The sequence below is a fragment of the Anas platyrhynchos genome, chromosome 1 (assembly GCF_047663525.1).
Source record: "Anas platyrhynchos isolate ZD024472 breed Pekin duck chromosome 1, IASCAAS_PekinDuck_T2T, whole genome shotgun sequence".
In the NCBI taxonomy this organism is placed as follows: domain Eukaryota; kingdom Metazoa; phylum Chordata; class Aves; order Anseriformes; family Anatidae; genus Anas; species Anas platyrhynchos.
Genome location: NC_092587.1, coordinates 42,057,629 through 42,079,513, shown reverse-complemented (window position 1 = coordinate 42,079,513; position 21,885 = coordinate 42,057,629). Strand labels below are relative to the sequence as shown.

The 21,885-nt window shown below is 36.3% G+C and overlaps 1 protein-coding gene across 1 annotated transcript in view; it reads right to left on the bottom strand.

The window, feature by feature from the left end:
* OTOGL (otogelin like) overlaps positions 1–21,885 on the bottom strand; it is a 102,136-nt gene that overhangs the window by 35,735 nt on the left and 44,516 nt on the right. Inside the window, exons 27-35 of the mRNA XM_072033077.1 lie at positions 15,480–15,614; positions 14,819–14,965; positions 13,010–13,129; positions 10,359–10,475; positions 7,343–7,499; positions 6,774–6,800; positions 2,830–2,997; positions 984–1,262; positions 229–346 (exon numbers count right to left, since the gene is read on the bottom strand). Coding sequence (XP_071889178.1) covers positions 229–346; positions 984–1,262; positions 2,830–2,997; positions 6,774–6,800; positions 7,343–7,499; positions 10,359–10,475; positions 13,010–13,129; positions 14,819–14,965; positions 15,480–15,614 — 1,268 coding nt within the window. The remainder of the gene's footprint in view (positions 1–228; positions 347–983; positions 1,263–2,829; positions 2,998–6,773; positions 6,801–7,342; positions 7,500–10,358; positions 10,476–13,009; positions 13,130–14,818; positions 14,966–15,479; positions 15,615–21,885) is intronic.

The following is a 21,885-nucleotide window of genomic DNA, read 5'->3' as shown; positions in this document are numbered from 1 at the left end:
TTTTATTCTTTGTTCCTTATGACAAAAGATCACATGTAAACAAGAATATATAACATGGAAAACAAGTGGCTTGTTGCAAATGTTTTCACACTAATTGTGAGAGTTGCTATTGAAATTTGGATGACTAAAAATTAATGGACATTGCAGCTGAAGTAATTTTCAGAAAACATACTGTATGAACATTAAATCAAAAAATATAGCAGTAATATTGAGCTTAATTTGACTTACGGAGGAAGAAATTTACATGCTATTCCTTCAGGATCACTACATGTTTTAAAACAAGGATTAGCACAAGGTTCATATCTCCATTCACACATCCTTCTATAAGGCACAGAGGCACTGAGTTCTGAGAAAGAAGAAGGTATTATTTATTGGTTTAGTAGTGAAAAAAAAATACTATAAATTTATAGTATTTTTTATATCCTTGGAATTTTCAGAAAAATGTAAAAAAGGACAACCCGGTATGGAAATATTCAAGAACTTTAACAGGTGAGATTTTGTTCATTTATGTCATTTGAATAAGTATTTTAAATTCAGTCAAGGTAAAAGACACTGAAACATCAAAGTTACAAACAACTATTCATTTTTCACAACATATTCTGTTTAAAAAGATCAGTTAAACATAGTCAAATACAGTGAATGTATTATTTGTTTCAGATGTGATACTGTTACTCAATTTGTTTAAGAAAAAAAAAAAAAGATATCTGTGGCTCAATAACAAGACACTAACATGCACTTTTTGTGACATGCCACATTTATTTTGAAAGAACAAAACAATGACAATATAATCAAAAGATAAAGTGTTCTTTGTATCTGAAAATAATAATAATAATAATAACATTTGGATGTAGAATGGAAGACAAAGACAGAATAGTAATTAAGAATAGGATAAAAATACTTGTTATTATTGCTAATGCATGAGAAATGCTCTGAAGGCAAGCAGAAGAAATCAAACTTATCCCTGCGGGTTATGCAAAATTTACCTTCAATACTAAAGCTACTTAGACGTTTGAATTCTTCCGAGTCATCATACTTTGCCACTTTAACACCAGATGATGTGAGAATGATGAAAAAGCCTTTTTTACTGTGCAGTTCGAAGGCGCTGAGCCCTGGACTCCAGAGGCCATGGTGGTGGAAAAACGTGGCTCGTCTCCGAAAGGAGGCACTTGCCTGCCACTGTTCCAGCCCAATGGTTTCATTAGCATGTATGTACAGAAAGTAGTTTGGCCTTTCAGCAGATTCAAGGGAAACAAGGGAGAGAGCTTTGACAAAATAAATAAATAAATAAATAAATAAAAGTAAATTAATAGCAAACTTTTCATAGAAAACAGTCTGAAAGTGAGATTCAATCTATACATTGGCTAAGTGGCTCCTTTCAAACACCTGCTTTATAGAAAAATAAATAAATAATCTATGGTATGGAAAAGGTAGAAATGCAGGTCAAAAAGAAACTTCAAGTGATCACATAATGCAGAGCTCACCAAAGAGCTAATCAGATAAAACTACATTCTGCCTACTACTACCAGCCTTCAAAATAATTCATAAGCAGTCTCAGCTTGGGATATGCTCAAATGGAGATAGTTTTTCCTAAGCTTTGGACATCCAACTGTTCAACTGCAATGAAATTTGTTTAGTAAGTAACATCGCAAATTCTGTAAGATCATCTTCATGTCAAGCTCTTTTTACATGCAGTCATATCCAGAAATACAGTAAGAAAACTCAACTCATGGGCAAATAAAAGACTTAACCTTCTGTTTTTTCTACTCCTCCCGAAAATGGAATGTGACGAATATTCTCTGAGAGTTTAAGAACTTAGAATAAGGCTGACTTCAGATCTGTTTGTCACCTTGAATACAATCTAATAGTATCTTTAATCTAGATTAGCACTACCTCATCCCTCACAAATATGATAACTGTGTACTACACAGACATAATGAATATTTTACTTATACTTGACACTGGTTGGAAAATTGGACAAGACTGAACTAATTCTTCTATTTTATACACTTTCTGTTTTTAAAATTGTAGCTAAAAACCTACATGGAAAATTGTCCACAGCTTGTGCCTATAGTTTCAAATTTTATAGTAAATACAGCCCTTCTCCATGTTGACTTTTGAGGGTTTAGAATTTTGTCAAAAAATTAAATTCTGTAAATACAGAAAGCAATGAAAAAGTCAGTATTGACTTCATTGGCACAAACTCAGTGTACATGAAGAAAAGAAAACATATGCAGAAGGCAGAAGGTAAAATATTAAAACATCTATTTTTGTATATATTGGTTGGGTCTGTCTCTGATAAATGAAGAATAGACTTTAGGAATAGCTGTTGACCTAAGAAACTTCCTTCTACATTATATTGAGATACTGTTCACTAATAATGCAGGAGCCAAATCTGTTGTTCTAATTTGCATGCTTTATGGTGCATTAATAGTCACAAAAAAAGAATAGATAGAAAATAAATTATTTTACTGGAGACAAAATTTTCTTCACTGATCTTCAGAATTGTTATTTTTTAGATACATATGCAAATTTTTCTATTTTACAGTTATACAGTCTAATTACATTTTTTCTCAAGAAGGAATTCTTCACTCACATTTTGCAGCATATCTAAAACGATTTCCAAAAAGTCAGCTTTAGAGCTGGCAGGTATGTTTTTCAATATTTTTTTCCAAAAAGTCAGTATTTGTCCTCAAAAGTCCTCACTTCATTGTTATTACTCTAATAACTAAAAATAACTAGACTATTTTAGGTTTAGAAGGTGCAGCAAAAAACATTCATATAGTTTGAAAAATATGTATTGACATTCACAGTAATGTTGAGAACACTTACATAAATCTTTATCTTTGAAAAGACCTGGAGTTATCATGAAACTGAAAAATACATTTCCATACGCTCCAGTTCTAGGCAGGGGAAATATCCTTCTACTAGATACATTAGCTCCTATAATTGTGTCATTTTCTCCAGAACTTGCCAAAATATAGGGTCCTTCACCAAGCCCTAAGGAAAGAAAAATCAAATTTTAAAAGAAAAAACAATCCTACTTGCATAACATACAAAACTTAAGCCTTAGCTGACATCATATATTGCCTTAAATGTTTCACCTTACCTGGAATCAAATATTTTATGAACTACAGCTCAACGCCTCAAGGTATTATGCTGGAGTAGGTCTGTATCTATCTGTTCAAGGTACTCTGTTCCTCTTTGCTTGCTTTCCAGAACAGAATTGATACAAAGTGAGCATAAAGTGTGGGAAGCGATCCTCATAAAATGGCACATGCAAGAAAGCAATCTGGGTTGCCTTTGTGTAGTATTTTGTCTTTCATGTGTCCTTATTTCCATATTTTGTAATATCAACAGAGTAACTTTAATATTATTCCCCAAATAGACACTGAAACTACTCCAATATCTACAAGGCAATTAAAAAAGAAGTCTGTAATTGAACTTTTGGCAGCACCCTTGCTTAAGCAGTTGTCTAGTTCATCTTCTCCCACAGACCACTTGCTTCTGTCCCCCTACAACCCCATTTATTATGCCATCCTAAGTACTTCATCAGTAAACTAATCCCACTGAAAAATGACCAGCTAAATTTTCCAGTCTGGTTCAGCACGTAGTCATCCAAAAGTTCATGCCAATATAGTGGTGACAACAACTTCAGCTGGTACTGCTGCCAAAATGCTGCTGTCCCAACTATGCCCCAGACATCCTATAACATACCCCTAAAGCTATTTCTGCGGGGCTGGAAAGGCTCACGGGGATACACTGAGATATAACAGCATCAGTCTTTGTCACTATACCCCACTGAAAGAACCAAGAGCAGCATACTTCTAAGACCTTGCTTTGTGAGTAATAAACAAGCTTTGTAAATTTTGAGAAAGCTTTTAATCCTTTAATACCAGTGAGAAGACTGAACCCCTATCCTAACCTAGAACATCTGCTCTCTGATATGACTCTTCTAAGAGGGAAGAACTTATCTTAATAATGAGATTTGGCTTTGCTAGAAGTTAAACACCATTTTCTGAAGAGAACTGCAAGAAAATAACCAGTGTTTTTATAATGAAGCTATGCTAGAGTTTGTATACACTGGAAGCTCACAAACTTGCCACAATGTGATCCCTTTTATGGAAGTGGCAAGTCAATTACTGACTCTACCCTAAATCATGGGATGTTCATCCCCGCGTACTAACAGACATTTTGCCTGTGACTTCAGCAAAAGCAGGACTGAGCTGTTACTGAGAAAGTTTCCACAAATGTTCAACAGTTTGACATCATGCAGAACAAAAAAGAAATCAGAGGAAGAGCCATGCCACACACCAGAAGGTGTTTTGATGGCATTAAATGGTCAACACATACTGCCCTTGATTTTCTTACTACTTTTTAAGTAAGACAAAATTCCACATTGCAAGGAATATTGTAGAAAGCCAGGTATACCTAGCGATATCTAAATTCTGCTAAAGTAGAGGGTTGGACTGCTCTACAGCAGAAAAGTATTGTCTACTGTATGATGCTCATTACAGGCTGCAAATTGCTAAAAAGGATGTATCGAAAGTCACATTTGTGTGATTGCAGTTAGCCAGTTTTCCCTTCTTTTTTAATATCTCACTTCCTACAAATGCTTGCACAGTATCCAAATCTATGACAGGATGCCACAAGAAGTTTATTGAATGAATACTACTCTCATTCTAAGGCGTTAATTACTTTACAGTACAGGAGTTAGTTACTTTACGGTAGAGTACTTGTGAGACCAGTGTAGAAAATCATGTATCTTACCAATTTCAAAATGTAATAGGTCTCATTTCTGAATTCTGGAGCACAAGAACAAGCTAACTTCCTTCTAGAGCTTCTCCCTGACTTCAAAAATGTGCTGCATGGCATAGCAATCCACCCACATGCTGAAAATGTTGAAGTTATGAATTGAGACATTAGGAAACACTGAGATTATTTAACACAGCTGGGTCACTGACCTTCACCCATTAAAAGTAGAAACAAACCAGTTATAACTACACATGCTAAGTCAAAGAATCATCCCATCAGTTGGTCCAACCAAATTCTTGATTGAATTAGTGCAAACTCTTTTATGTGACAATATAAGAAGGAAAAAATAAGAAGGAAATAAGAAGGAAAATCAAAAGAAAACAAGCCAATTTAGAATAAAACTCAATAGCATAACTTAATAAGTGTGACAAATATTCATAAATTATGAGGGTTTTCTTTATCTTTTCTTTTCTTTTTTTTTTTTTTCCCCTAAAAATCCTATCAGATTAATTATGATGATGATGGTTAATCTTAACTCAGTATCATCAGAGATGCATTATGTCTACACCATTCCTTTCTGGATAAAAAGACTTAAATTTTACAACACCAAAGGCAATTAGTTCAGTGGGGTGAAAATTCAAATGGTAATAACCATATATAACATTGTTAGATGCACAACAATGTGTCAATATCTGAATCCCTTAATAATGTGAGATTATCTGTTTTAATTCACACCAGACAATACCCAAATAATATATCAGATATTGCACAGAAAACAAACAAACAAACGCAGCATTTTTAGATACCAATAGCAGAACTGAATGGAAGAAACCCCAAAAAATAACAGGAATGGTGGGTTTCCTTAATCATCAACCAAATCTTTCATGTTTTAACATCCCACATGCCATATCCAGTTTCCATATATTTTATTTTGTTCTTACAGATATTGTAGCACAACACCAGTAAACAGACAGTGTCAAAAAGTAATTTTGTACAGATTCATCCTGTGAAACTCAAGAATACAAGGCATGTGTTCAAGTACTTGTTTCCAGTGACACTTTACTGTATCTGCCTAAGCAGAGGAAAACGCCTTTGTTACAAATCAATGGTTATGTTGCAAAATATAGTCAGTATAGTGACATAATGACATTAAATGAGCAAGGAATATGTGGCAAATTACATATTTGTCACCTATCCTATCTAATGGATCTGAAGGTCCAGAGAGCTCGAGTGATTGTGACTATGTAACCCTACCCTAGGGAACAGGGAGCACAGAAATGAGATAACCTCCAACACTGCTGCAGCTTATAGAGACTCTTCCCAGCACAAGCTATAACTGGTTTTGTTTTCTGTGTGCAGTGTATTATATTTCATCTGAGATTCCAGATGTGTGTTTTTACTTACAAGTAAGTTGTTTCCATGCTCCCACTGTCTCTGGACATACAGCAGAAAGACTCATGGAGACTTGCTTTGCTAACTTGCTGAGCTCACTGAACTCATATACTCAAATCAAGAATCCAAACAAATAAATAAATAAACCAATAGATAAATCATAACAACTAAAGAGATATAGAGATATAAACTAAATCATAACAGCTAAAGAGAGATATTACCAAATTAAATGTTTTTTTCAGGTTTATTCTGAGTGAACCAATATAAGACAAGTGTGTCTTGTTTTTTTTTGTTTGTTTGTTTGTTTGTTTGTTTGTTTTAAAGAGAAACAAAATAATAGGTGGGGAAAAAAGTATTTCAAAATAGCATAGTACAGAAAGAAAGATGATAGTATGTCAAAAACACCTTCCATATTCTAGAGCGGTCAGTGTGAGAAATCACTGGTTTTTAATCAATGGCCTGCAACTGAGTGCTTTATAAAAACAGATTTGATGTTGTAATTAAGGAATACAGATTTGTTTCTAGCATATAGCTAGGTGTTATACTAGCAAACATGAAGCCTAAGTGTTTTCAACAAGGTATATAAAAACCAGGATGAATCAAAGAGAGTAATATTAAGTACTACATACCTTGATTGTAATATTCACAGTCAAAAGCTAAAACAAAAAGAAAATGAATTATTACTATAAAGTAACAATAGAGTTCATGCTTACCTTCACCCTAAAAATGTAAAATTCACTTTTATCAGAGGAAGTTTCATTTTCTGTAATGTATTTCAACTAGTGACTTTATTTCTTCTGGCTTTTATTCAGTGACATAGAGCTATATTTGAATAGATGTGCCAGGATAGCAGACCAGAAGCACTAATTATTCTATAGCTAAGAACTCTTCCCACTGCCAGTGAAAAGTAGAACAGATTGAATCTCTTTGCTACCCCACACAGAATCCTGGGCATCCCCCACAATGGTGTGCCTGTGTCTTTCCAACAGCCTCTCAGAAAACCAGTCCTCTTAAGGAAGACGGTATATTCAGGTGTTTAGCAGTTAACACACAGGCTGCTTGAAAAAAAAAAATAAAAAATGTAAAGTGTATCTATTATCCACCTGCTTCTGTCAGATTTTTATTTTTGGGAAGAGAAAAACCAAAGATGTCCTTTTCTCTGAGTGGGTTCTGGTGTGAGGCCAGCCCAGATACATACCACAGAGAGAGGGAGATCGCCAGTGTATCACTGCTCCCTGCTGGCAGCACTTGTGGGCATAAGCTGCAATACTGGTACACAAACATTCACAGTCCCCGCCAAGATTGCAGTTACATGTATCTGTATGACAGTTTTTGACAAAGGAAGTCACATCAATCTGGAAAATAAAAGGGGGAGGTGGGAAGAGAGAGCAAGTGACTTTATTGCATGAGCTGTACAAATTCCTGTTGCACAATTTTCAGCAGGAGTACTACTTCTGGAAGGAGTCTCTGAAGTAATTTACCACAAATATAAGGCATTTTCTAAGTTTTGGATACAATTCTTTATAAAAAGTGGACTGTGAATGACCATTTTGTACCTACCTTACAGATCAAAAGAAAAATTTAACTGGTGACTATTAACAAGTATGACTGTCTACACTTTCTGTTTGTTCATTCTGAAGAGCATGTTGAATGTGACAGTTCTGTGTTTTCATAAAGCAAATGCTGCCACCTATAGCCATCCTGTTAGTTTTGCATGAAGAATAGCAAAACCAGAGCTGCAACTGATGATTGAGTAATTAAAGTACTAGTGTTTAGAGGGGCTTTTGGTCAGGAAAAGAAAGCTTGAGCACTTGGTGAAATTTTGCAGAAAAAAAAATATATTCTGCATTTATCAAGTTTTAATATAATTTGTCCAAAAATCTTCATTAGCTCAGGCACTCACTTTGCTGCTCTAAAATCTTACTGTAGTCCCAAATTTAATAGCATGATACTGATACAGTATTTCTTGGATTTAAATCACCTTTTTTGTAATATCGAGTTGATCTCAAAAACAAACAAACAAACAAAAAAACAACAACAACAACAAAAAAAAACATTCTTACTCAACACATAGGAACTTTAAAACAATGCATTTCTTCAGTTTAGAATCATTTATAGACTCTAATCTAGCTCAGTTGTAGAGCACTCCAATGGCACTCATCAGATTTCAGATTACCCAAATACCGCCACAGCAACAAGGCAGCACTTATGTAACATTGAGACAACTTCTCAGCTGGCAGCTGCTAGACACTGGCAGAGATAAGATGATCATTTTTCTGCCTTTAGTGCTTGGAGAGAGATGCCATTTTGCTTTCAATCTTTTTCTTGTTTTGAAAACCAGTGGGTCAGGGACATGAGCATTAGCTCCGTTGAAAATGGATGTAGTAACTTAGCAGGAATCACAAATTAGCAGAGTGGCTCCAGAGTTCAGCCTGTCTCCCATTCGCAGAACAGCATCTCTCCACTTTTGTGACAAGCTGGGAGGCTAAGGTCAAAGCTCCTGCTGAGTTCAGGAGTTATGAGGAAGACCTTTCTTTCTGCAAGTGTCAGGGCTCCCCTCAGGGAGCTCAGTGCTCAGCCAGGCAATTGCAATCCATCAGTCACTGCCAGCCAGAGATGCGAGATTTTGTCTCCCTTAAAATGGGGTTTTCCAGCCTACGCTGAACACACAGGCTGCCTGTCCTAGGGAAGGATCTTGCCCCCATGCACAGTAGTATCCTCCACTGCCCGCACAACAGGAGCACTGCAAGAGCACAGCTCCATGCACCTCCTGAGACTCACAACTACACCTTCTGTTCCTCCCAGGCCTCCAGTGTCTGTCTTGGCTTGTATGTTTTTTTTCCTTGGAACCACTTTCCCTGCCTGTGCTGCCAGTAGTTAGGCAGGTATCTTTGATAGGAAGTCACAGTACCTTTCAAAAGAGCAGTATTTTTCACATGCTAATGAAGAGGTTGTAAAAACACCCGAAAGATGTTTACTTTAAAAGCTGTCTCATACAAGATGGATGTGCATATGAAAATACCTGACAACTGATTAAATGCCATGTTTTGCACCTGACATGAATTTCTTAATATCAGTATGCTAAATTCTTGGAATAATAATTGAAAATGTTAATCACAACATGGGTAAGATACGGGAAACGAATGTTCAAGAGAAAATGTCTTTCTTTAAGAGTTATTATAATACAGGTCCTCAAAAACTCTCAAAAGTTCCATTTTTATTTATTGCTTTCCACTTTGAAAATACACTCATCACTGTTCTCAGGCACATGCTCAAAAAATTCTTCACATAGTAACCAAAGTCAACATTAATAAATTTCCTGGGTTAAGCTTCTGCAACCTCCTCTTCAGGCAAATTCCTCACCATGTTGATATCAAACTTCAGTCCTGAAAGTCAGGAGGTTCAGCTGAGACATCTAACAATCTCATTTAATATTAATAGTCATAAAGAAAAACAGAGACTGAAACAAAATGTCATAGTGAGTCTTGCCTGCACAGGTGTTAAGAAGCAGCTCCAATTACTGAATACCTTTGGGAGGCTAAAATCAGAAAGAGGTATAAATGTAATGAGCACATCATGCGTTGATAAAGGGTGAATTATGATGGAATAAAAGATTCCCACACAAACTGTTGTCATCCCCATCTCATTTAGACTGATCTTAAGGACATTCTTGTAACTCAAGTTCCAAGCTCAGCCAGGTATTGGGGAAACAAGGACACCATACCAGGGAGTTTTGATAAAAAGCAGATGATAACCTGTCAGCCAATTAAAAATACTGATAGCTCTGAAGTTAAAATCTTGCTCTCTCATATTTCTTACCATATTGAGCAGAACAGTTAACAAAATAAAACCATTTTAGATAAGCTGGAGGCACATTAAACAAATGTTTATTTTAGAAGCCTACAATATACACAAAAGCCTTTAAAGTGCAGTTACCTATATAAATAAAATATATAAATAAAGCCTAAAGAGAACAGAACTCTGATTGTCCTGTCTACTAACTCATGACTCCCAGTTACCACCATAATGTTTAGGCTCCAGTTTTGATAGGAACAAGGAGGTCTGCTCAAACATAGCCCACCCACATAGTAGCAGAGCTCTACTAAGTATCCTCCATGGCATTCAGGCAGAGGGGAATGGCAAAAAGAAATTAATTACTGGAATTTTAATGTTTTCCTATTTGAGAGCAAATCTGGGTTATTTAATGAACTTACCACATTGCGACAAGGTGCGAAAACATCACTGTATAAAATTGAGCATTCCTTTTTCGCATAAGGGAACTTGCTCTGATGTACCTCACATGGTCTTAGTGTTTCATTTGGGCTCTTGCACTTAAAAGCAAACAAAACCATTACAAACATTTTACACAAAGATGTGTTTACCATGGACTCAGGTACACTATATGCATCCTACATGTACATTTCAATACTTGCATACTCAGAAAACTCATATAATGTTTACATGCTATTTTCTCCATCTTCTTCTTCCCCTGATTTGTTGTTATAATTGAAAACATTTGAACAAAACAGAATCTTTGTGTTTTGTTCTGAAGTACTAAAATGTTCCTGCTGTCTGCTCAGTGTATGAAGACAAAATGTTTTCTTTGTGACACACTATAATCATTACCAGAGCAACCAACTGTAACATCACAAACAAATACATGGTCCAAATCCATCTCTGGTGGTTTTGCACTGACTTTAAATGGAGGCACACTACAGATGGCTTTAGCCCTGTAAGTTCAAATAAAGAAGCAGCGGTAGGAAGAGAGCAACACATAAAAAATAGAGTCAAAGATTATCATGATAACTCAAAAGGGCTGAGATACAGCTCCCTCTCTTTAAGTCTCTCTTCAAGAAGAAAAACAAAATGAACAGAAAAATATAACCAAAATGACACTCAGCTCAGAAAACACAAGTTCATCCAAAAGCATACTCCCTTGGTGCAGCAGAGAAGCCCAGGAGACGGCAGTGATGGATCTATAGGCAGAGTTGGGGTGTTGTGGCACAGCCTCAGCTGCAGAGCAGTCGCCCAGCACACTGCCCTCCTGTGCGGGTGCTCCGATAGTGCTGTGTGGGGATGTGCTGCCACTCCCCAGAGGGAGAAACCCTGGAAGCATCCCACACGCCTCACCGTGCCAATGCCGGCATGTTTGCCAGTAGCAGAGTTGGGTTGTAGGCCTCCAGTTACCAAATACGCCTTTCCAGTGTTTAGATTACACTGGAAGGATGACCAGGATACCTCTCTGCAAAGGCCAGAGCTCCTTTCTGAAAAATGTCCTAATGATGCCTACTGAGAAGGCAGATGCAGTGCCAAGGCTGCCTGAGCACAGGCTGCCTACTAGGCCAGTAATGAATTCAGGTCCTCCGTGCTTTGGCAGCCACAGAGACTGGAAGATTATATGAGATTTTACAAAAATATATGGCCTCAAAAAGGCAAGTGCAAGTTTGGGTTGGTTAAGCAAAGGTCATAAAACTCCAGAAGTTCATGTTAGGTTCAAATTGTGCAAACACTGTGCCGTTTATTAAAGCAACCACTGAACCCACTGAACAGATAATTTGAAAAAAAAAAAAAAATATATATATATATATATACGGGATTGGAACCAAAAACATATCTTTATTTTTTTTATGGAATAAAACCCAAAGCCTCCCAGTTACACTTGCTTCTTCAAGTATTTTTTTCAAAGGGAAGAGAGCAAATGGAGAGCTAGTCTCTGGGACCCCTCCTCGTACCCTGCTAACCCTGGCTCTGAGTCATCAACACTCAGTGCTCAGCCAAGATGAACACTTTCAGTGTTCACTGTGTAGGAGCCAACACATTTCCCTTGCTTGGTCACAGGATTAAAAGATTTTATGTGGTGTAATATAGATCCAAAAGGAGAGATTGAGGGAGAAAAACCTCAAAGGCTTTCTTCCAAAGCAGAAGAGATCATATTCTTTCATGAGGTGAGAGATTCTGGTTCAATTTCCTTCTCTGAGTCAGGGAGAGAACAGATTAAAAACTGGGTCTTGCAGGGATCCTAAGGGAGTGTTTAACAAATATTGATTTATCAGGAGGTTCACAATGCTATAAAACCTTTCTCCTCAGCACAAATGAATAAAATACCTATTCTTCTGTGTTATAAAACACAGTTGCACAGTTGCTCTCTCCAGCCTCTTCCCTCCTCCTCTGAAAGCTAATGGGTTGTGCCTGATGCTGTTCTTGCCTTTTCTCTCCCACCACTTCACCACTGCTGCTTCATCAGTTTGCTTTCTGATTACAAACTACAATCAAAAAAGATCACTGACTGAACGTGAATGTACATTTTATAGCTTCCTTGGCATAGCTCCTCCTTTGAATTTCTGTCTTGTGCTGTGGAGAAAGCCCCTTCTGCATTCACTTGTATGCAGGCAGCCTTGGAGGGCTGATGACACCTCCTTCTCCAGTTTATTCTTTCAAATCCTATTTGCTTCAGTATTCAACATCCAAAAAATTACAATTGCTTTTAAAATTGGTATGAATCTAAATATCAAAAGCATTTTATCTAAATTTGTAGAAAACTGAAATCCAGACAGCATCATTAGTTATTCAATGATAATTAGTTATCATTGATACAGGGATCAGTGTATCCTTACCTAAAAAGATTGGATTGTTTCATTTAAATTCAGTTTATGTTTCTTTCATTTAAATTCAGTATACGTTTCTTATAATATAAGACATCATTAACACATCTCATACCTACAGACATAAAAATTCAAATATCCTCGTGCATTCTGACCAGCAGTTTAGAAAATCCCTGTACTTCATGTACTAATAATCTATTCATTTATAAATTAAAATTAATGACTTTTTTTTTTTCTAAATTTTAACTAGACATGGAACTTACCTGTCCTAATACCCAGCTGTCTCCAAATACCTGTGCATTTCTCACCTCCATGTTGTTGGATGTAGTCAGATCATTTGAAGTGTATTTGTCAAAATTTCCACACAAACCTGCCAGTTTACCCTAAACAAGAAGGATTTATTTTTTACATATACTGATAGTCAATAATCAGTATGGACTAGATTTGTAAAGTAAAATATTCTTAAACTGTAAAAGGTGAATGCAACTCTGACTTAGACTTGGAAAATATCTGATATTATGTGATGCTTACAGTAACCAATTGCAAATAACTTTCAATAGAAATTTCTTCATGTTTCCCAGAACTTGCTCTAACTACGAAGTAAGAACTTAGTAATATTTTCTTCTGAAAGCTTAGTACTACATACAATCCAGAAGTCAAAAGTTCAGGTGAATTACCTTGTAATTTTGCAGCCTGTCTAGTTGTTATGATTAAAACTCACTGCCTCTAATTTTAGATCACATAGCAAGAACATTCATAACAGCAGTTATGAAAGAGGCAGCTGCAACATTCTTGTGTTTAGGGAAGTGCTGCTGATGAACATACATATATGCATACATGCACATATAGATACATACAGGAAAAGATACTTCTGCATGATAATACAATGTAGAGCTGGGTTTCTGTGGTGCTCCAGCTCACTCTAATCATTTTTTTCATAATGAATGCTGCAGACCTTATCTTACTAAACTGGAGCCTAAGGAAAAAACAGCTGCTAGAAACAGAAGGAACTTGAAGTATTGCTGCATCTGCATGCAACTTTTAGATCTTAGCCTCTTGTTAGCTTACTGTAAAATAGGAAAAGAATTTTTCATCATCATTATTATGTGTATTGATGGTTGATAAATCTGCAAGCAAGAATCTTATGGCTATTGAGAAAAAAGCCTACAATAATGTTGCTTTAAAATAAGATTAGATGGTTATTATAACTTTGACCTACACTTCAAAATACCTGATGCTGTTTTCTAGCATGGTGCACTTTCTCTTCTTTTACTGTAAACTGTTCTCTCTCAGTACATGCACTCATAGCTAAAATGGAGCAGGGATGTAATTATTGAAAGTGCAGATTAAGTTACTCCATTAGAATTCATGGATTGAGCTGCAGATGCACCAAGGCATACAGATGACGATGTAGAAAAGGACTAGAGAAGAACAACTGGAAAGAGCCTCATTCTTCCCTGCATCATTACCTAACTGTGTCACAGGATGCTTATGAGGTTTAAGTGCAAGTTCTTGTCTAGATCCTTTCCCATCTCTCTCTCTCTTTTTTTTTCTTTTTTTTTTATTTAATTGATACCCTTGATACCCAAGACGAGACACCATCTGTTCACTATATCTCAGGGTGCAGTTCCACCATCAACCTAACACAATCTGTGGTAAAAAACTGCTTTCTTCCATGTTGCTAGCTAAGCATTTCCTGCATTTCTTTTCCACTATTTTCAGCAATTACAAAAACATACACTTAACTAGGTAACTCAAAACAAATCCTCTTTTCCCACCCCAAATTAACTTTGAGTCAGAGCTGAATCACTTGCATTGCAAGGCTGCAATGTGTGGAGCATCAGAGTAAACATGCGTATAGGAACAACCCCTTCTCTTCAGGACTTCAGTCATTAAATTGTATCCTCAGGCACTTCTCACCTGTGAAATGCTAGCAGTTGAACACCTATATCACTAGGAAAGTTAGTCATGAAGAAAAGGCAATCACAGTAATACAAGAAGATATCACACTAGTAACATTGAGAACTACACAAAATCTCAGTTGATTTTTTTGATTTTTTTTTTTGGCTCACCTTCCATCGAGGTCCAACTTTAATATGCATCATGGTCTTCTTATCCCACAGAATTGTAATGTCCTGTTCTGGAAAGTGTATCACAGTATAATATCCAGCCTTCCACAGCTGATAGTTAGATTTGTTTTCCTGTCCCTTTAAGACATTCTGACAGAAATGAATATTTTTTAATATCTAATAAAGTAACTCTACCAAGGTATGCAGCCAATTAAGAATGTAAAGTGTATAGTGAATAATATTGTACCTGTAGCATATAACAGAATCAATACTATTACTATAAAGGTTGTTTAATACTTTGATACATGTATTCTGCCTTCTTCGATATTATGCCTTTTGGATCATTCAAGTTTGTTTTTATTAGATACTTTGGTTTCTCTTCAAAAAAACAAAAAAAAACAAAAAACAAAAAAACAGAGAGAAACAAACAAATGCCAGTATGGTTTGACTCCTTGAGGCTTTTGAGCAGTCTTCTTTGTGAGACAAATAAAACTCAGAGAAAAAAAATGATAAAGTAAGATTTTTCCTGGGAGCTGCTGTGTATTTGAGGCCTAGGCATTTGTGCTGCATTAACCCAGACTGAGATACTTTCCAAAAATATGCTCCTTTAGAGTTGTAACTTCTATCTTAAAAAGCAACCCAAAAAGGAAAGAAAATAACTAACCTGCTTCTCAGAAGGTTCGCTGAAATAAATCTCAATGTCTCCAACAGTGATGAAAATATTCTTAGAGCAAACAATATCGTTATCAAAGCACTTTTTGTTCTGAGCAATTATAGATATGTTTGAGTTATCTGTGCTCTGCAACATGAAGAAGAAATCATTTTACTTATAGATACAGTTGCATTTAATTCCTGCAGATTTATTCCAGTCTCATAATCACAAAAACAAAAACAAACAAACAAACAAAAAAGTTGAATATGTTAGTGTTTTCACATCTTTGAAATTAAATTCAAGAAAAAAACACCAATCAAGGAACTTCATTTTTAAATTCAAAGCTGAACCTTCAAGAAACTTGGACTTTGGATTTAAGCACAAAGAACCATTTTGTTCAGCTATGAGTCCTCTTTCTGAGGACCTCAGGAACTCATAGGATCAAACTATCCCTAAACTAAGAATCTAGTTTAGTCTTGCAAAATGTGCTCATACGTGGAATCCAATACTTACTGCACAGTCTGGTTGTCATAATTGAGACATGCTATAAAAAGAGCTGTATTTTTAAACCAAGGTACTTGAGATCAAGCTGTTCATATTTTTAAAGCCAAGAAACCTACCATCAGTCAGTAGTAGATAAAACAATTTTCATACAACCATCTATAAAAATGTACGAAGCTGTGAGTCATACTCAACATTACTAGAGTGGGGAATCATTTCTGATGACATTTTTTTAATTATTATTATTTTTTAACATTTAGAGCTATTGTCCAGAGACCAGTGATATTATCAGTGTTGATAAAACTGCCACAAATAAAAATCAAGTTATTATTACTGTTACTATTTTTTTTTCTTTTATTTCAATTCTGTACCAACCCTTGCAGGACAACAAGAAACAGTAGCTGTAGGACAGACTCAAGAGGGTTATCCATAAAAAACATATAACCATTAACCATAAAAGCCAGTAACAGTGCTTCTGAAATCAGCTCAATTTATGATCACATTGAGTCCTATAGTCATTACAGACCTGTGACAGACGTGAAATAAAAATCTTGGAGGTGGCAAGTTCTATATAAGGGCACTTAGTCATTCAGTCACATATGAGACACTTGGGTAGTGCTGCAAACAAAAAGATGTTTAAACTTCTCTTCTCACTCCCACCCTCCTTTAACCTCTCTCTGAGAACACAACTAGCTAGAACTAATTGCAGATGCTAATGAGCATAGTGGGCAAGATGGGAATGGTGGCTCTCAGCAGCTTGCCAGTGCTGGGAACTCTTGGCTCCCAGTGATGTTCTTGGAGAGCTCCACTCAGCCACAAGGGGAGGGAACCCTGCCCCTCCCCTGGTCTGTACCCTCAGCACCTCTCCCCAGAGCTTTGCTCCCTCCCTTCAGCAGTGTACCCCAAAATGTGCAGGGAGCATACCCCTAACTACTCCCTGCCTGTCTTACCCATATTCATTCTGCATTCATCAAAGTTCAAAAATAAAAACCATATCAGCAATTTTTCCTTACCAGTGAGAAACTGCATAGAGAAAATATTCCTGCTGCAGGAAGCAGCTTTTTTTCTTTTTTTCCTTTAATAAAAATCAAGGTGTTTTAAAGAACACTTTCAATCCAAAACCACAAAAAAAAAAAAAAAAAATCCTAGATGATGGTACATGTAGAGGTATTTTTGTTGCCACACAGAGGAGGTGCTCTACAGCTTTGCAGCCCTGAGTCTAGCATGATCCACAAACCAGAGAATGATGCTGCTTGGCACAGAGAAGACTACAAGACTACAAGTGTGAGTGGATGCGATGAATATGAGATCCAGTAGATGCCAGCAAGCTTTTTTACCCTAACACCAGGGTGTAAGAAACAAGTGGGTGGTGTGTGCCAGCAATCAGCTGGGAACACAGTGGTTAAGGTGGGCTAAGCAGGGTCTAGAAGCCAGTGGTGAGGGGCCGCAGGAAAGCAGCTCTGCTCCTCACCATTTAGCAGGGGAACACAGTTCAAAAGTACTGGAAGCTTTGGGGTAGAGCGAGGTTCATCTGTCCTGTCCTGCAGTAAAGTTGTTTTAGGTTGCACTCGGAATAAAATTGGTCGCTACCTTTTTGGGAAATGCACTATGTTTTAATTAAGCCAGGCTTACTGCTGGAGCCCATCCAGTAATTATTCCCCTCCGAGTCAGATAACAGCCCAGAGCATTTTGGGATTTATTGGAGGTGATGTGGTAAATTAAAAAGGAGACAAACTCATTAGTTTGGTAGATAGGATGCAAGTCGATACCTTCTATGCTGGCCAAGGGAAAAGTGAGCAAGGAAGCTACCCCCCTGCCATGAGTCAGTTCAGAAAGGGGCTTAGCTTGCAGTCTGCAGATCTAATTGATGCCTGGAACATTACGGGCTGTTTTCATTGCAAAGTTCATTCCTCTTCAGTTAGCTTAGCCTCAGCAAAAGGGGGTACTCTGAGTTAATGGGGAAGCAATGTCTTCGCTGTAAGGAAAGAGATGGAGGGTTTTATTTTAAATAAGGATTGTTAATTCAGGCTAATTATCCCACAGTAAAAATACACCTTTTTTGGCAATGAAGACAAGTTCTTGGAGCAGCATTGGGTAACTGTACTAGCTATGCTAATCAAAACTGCTGCCTGTGCCTTCTGACAGTCCAGGCCAATCCCTTCAGCAGAACAGCATCAACATACTCGAGACAGAAGTTTTTGTGTATGGTTGGGATTTGAGCCAAGGGCAAAAGTTGAGTTATATTTCAAGTTAACTCTGCAGCAGAGAGAAGCCTGGAGACAGGGAGTGTTTTGCTGACCAAAGCCAGAACAGGGAGTCCTGAAGACATGTGAAGTACTTCCTTACTTGTAGGACTTCATGTTGGTGTTAAATTACTGGAAATGGTGCAGGATGGAAATGCAGTTCAATAGAACTATGCGTAAACAGACATTTAAGAAAAAAAAAAAAAAAGGTTTACATTAAATACTGAATCTTCTGTACTTTGTCTCTTTCCAATTAAATCTTAGACCTAAAACAAATTTAAGAACAGATATCTCTTATGGATGAAAACTTTCAAGACAAGATTTCCTTTACTTACGCACCTTTGCCATTCTCTGCATACAACTCAGTAAAAATGGTTCTTTTCCCACCCATGCAATACCATCTAAATTCAAAGCTGATTACACCATGGCTACAATGGGCTTCAAATTAGTCTGTAGCTGCTGTATGAGCAGCCTCTGCTATCAGCAAGGAAGAAAAGTACGGTTGAAATATAGTGTTTAACTATTGCCAACGCAGAAGAAAGAACAAGGACTATTTAGATAAAGTGAGGATTGTCTTTTACTATTTAAGACAGTGAGGTCTTGGGGAAACCACTGGAGCTCTTAGGGACCGTGACATAAGTGATAATGATCGATTTCTATCTCTCTAATCTGTGCTGGATCCACACACAGGTATGAAAACCAGCTTTTGTCAATGCTGTTGGAAGAAATGTCTGAGTAGGCACTTGGAGTCTAATAAATAACAAGGTGTTATTTCCTCCTTTCTTTCTCTCTCTCTCTCTTTCTTTCTTTCTCTCTCTTTCTCTCTCTCTCCTTCTCTCTCTTTCTCTTTCTCTCTCTCTTTCTCTCCTTCTCTTTCTCTTTTTCTCTCTTTCTCTCTCCTTCTCTCCTCTTTTTTTTTTTTTTTTTTTTTTTTTTTTTTTTTCCACAGCCTTTCCAAGGCAGAGTTGCTCTTTACCTTTTTAGGTAAAATGCACCCGACAGGGGATGTACTACAGTTCATCATGTGAAACCTACTTACGCTGACAGAAACTAGAAATAAAATGGTTTTCCCACTGCAAGAGTATCTTCCCACGTAAATTACCATATCCAGCCTGTTCCAACTTAATATCAGTTTCTTTGTGATAACATGGAGTTGCCAAGCAACAAGGAAGACAGAGTCACAGATCTGGGCAGTCAGTCAAGCGCTCATTGTCAGTCCTGCTTCTCAGAACATTCTTTTTCTAGACTTCACTGCACTTTTTTCCATATTTCTTCCTATCCAAAAAAACATGGTCCTTTCCATTTTTTTAGTAGTGCTTGGGAATGCTAGGGCTTATTTTTGTTAGAAACTTTCTATTTCAATATCCCAGCAGAAATTTCTATCAACCAACAACAGCACTGTGCAGCATACTTACATAATGAAACTGAAGCCTGGGATGAGATGATTTACGGGGGCTGTATTTATTTCTTTCAAAGGTTCATTAAAATCTCTCTAATTTGTCAGTATGAAGACTTCTTTTCTGTTATTGATATGCTGCCTTCCTTTGTTGTCGTTGTTTGTTTGTTTCCTACAATATGCTAACTTGCAAACTAAGTTGCCCACAAAAGCATCTAGGGACATACTGTAAACTAGACAGAGATAGATCGGCCCCATTTTCCTTTTATTTTCATGACTCATTGGAGATTTTTCATATATAGCTGCAAACACAAATACATGCCAAAAGCTCCAAAACAATGAAAAAAAAATACACATTATTCTTAAAAGTATATATATATATATATATATATATATATATATATATATATATATATTTCTCCTTCCTGCATATTTTAAGAGAAATGCTATTAGTTCTGTTCAGACAAGCTTTCAGGAAACTCAGAATTATTCTGATGGTCGTTTAGAGTGTTCTGAATTCCTTCTGAATGAATTTAACATTCAAAAACATTGCTTCAGCAGGCTTGATGCAAGGGGGAGTAAAGCATCTTATCCTAGGTTTAGTGAGCACTTCAGCATAAATATTAAAGTGGCTTTGGAGACCAGCCATATGATTTGGCACCTGACGTGATCTTTCTGTTAGTTTATTGTACCATTTTCTAGGGTGGTTCATATCCAGATAATCTTTAAAAATACATTAGTTATTCAAAATTCATTCACAGATGACACCAAGAAGCATCTCTAATTGAAAGGCTTCTTTTTGTTTTGCTTTTATGATAATTTCTCCTATACCATTCCAAAATGATACACATACATTCTGTATAACTATATAATACCTGCTTATCCTGAACAAATTTGTACCATCAGTTTTCCCTATAGGTATTCAAATATTGGAGCAATATTATTCAAAGTCAGCAGATGGCACTGATACACACTGTCTCAGTTTAGGAGAAAACCTGCATGAGATTTTGGATACAATATTATAGGAAAGAGAGAAGTTGTCCTCTCACAGGAGAGAGAAAAGGAATAGTAATATTATTTATTTTCCCACTTATGTTATTTCTATATAAGTATACAAAAACACACTTAGGAACTATGAACCTAAAAGAGATAAATTGCTCATATACATCCAAAATTTTTTTAATTCCATCAGTGTCTTCTACAGTGGCAGACTATGTGATTATTTGCACTTAAAATATGGCAAAGAAATTTGCAATGAGTCTGTGCGATATGACACATTCCTGTTACTGTCATACAATTGAGTAAAGATGGAGGAGAGCAACACTAAATAGAATCACTGAAGAAAATTCAAAGGGAGAGAGATTATCCCAGCTACTGACTCACTCTCAAACTACTTCCAGATGTCTGCTAATGCATTCATGATAACTCCTTTCTATTTCTTTAAAAGAGACTTCCTAAAATTATAAACCTCAGGCAACATGAACTCTCAACAACTCTTGAGAAAGATCATTACAAGTATGCGTACATGTATACAAGCAACAGAAAAAATAGATCATCATATCAGTTTTTATTTATTATAGAGATATTTAGTTGTAATTTTATGGCAGTCTAGAGTTGTTGGGTGTTCTTGCATTTAATCAGTAACACTTTTTAAATCCAAATAAATTTCATAATTCTTCTGCTAATAATGTAAAGTACGTAACGGGGAAAATTTTACTTGATACACTTCATAACCTTTTCTTCTAAGACAGCGCTTCTGAATTTTTAAAAAATTGATGAAATCAAGTAGAGATAGCTAGAATGGGTTTGGTTTTTCTTTTTGATATTTTAAGATAAATGCACTAAAGAGGTTTAAGAAAAGATCCTTTAAAAAACAGATTTTCTTTTGTTCCACTTATTTAGCTTTGCATGTTTATGCCGGCAGACCTGCTTTTGCACAGGTCACATTACTGCAATCCTTTTCTAATTAAAAATTAGATATTCTGAAGATTGAGGATTTGGGAACATTCAAATATTTATTTCCAAGTGACACAGTCTGCAGCATAAGCTGTTCTGATATATAAACCAGCAGCACAGTTGGTGATGTTATTTTTACATATCTACATAACTATTTATATGAGACTTATTTGTATTGTACTGGTATTGTTTTATTAATAAGTGCACAATAAATGTAAATATTTTATCACTATTCATTTGCAATGATAAAACATAATGGAACAGAAAACAGAAAAGGACAGGACATAGTGGTGATAAATTCGCCTTTCTGACCTCTAGCAAA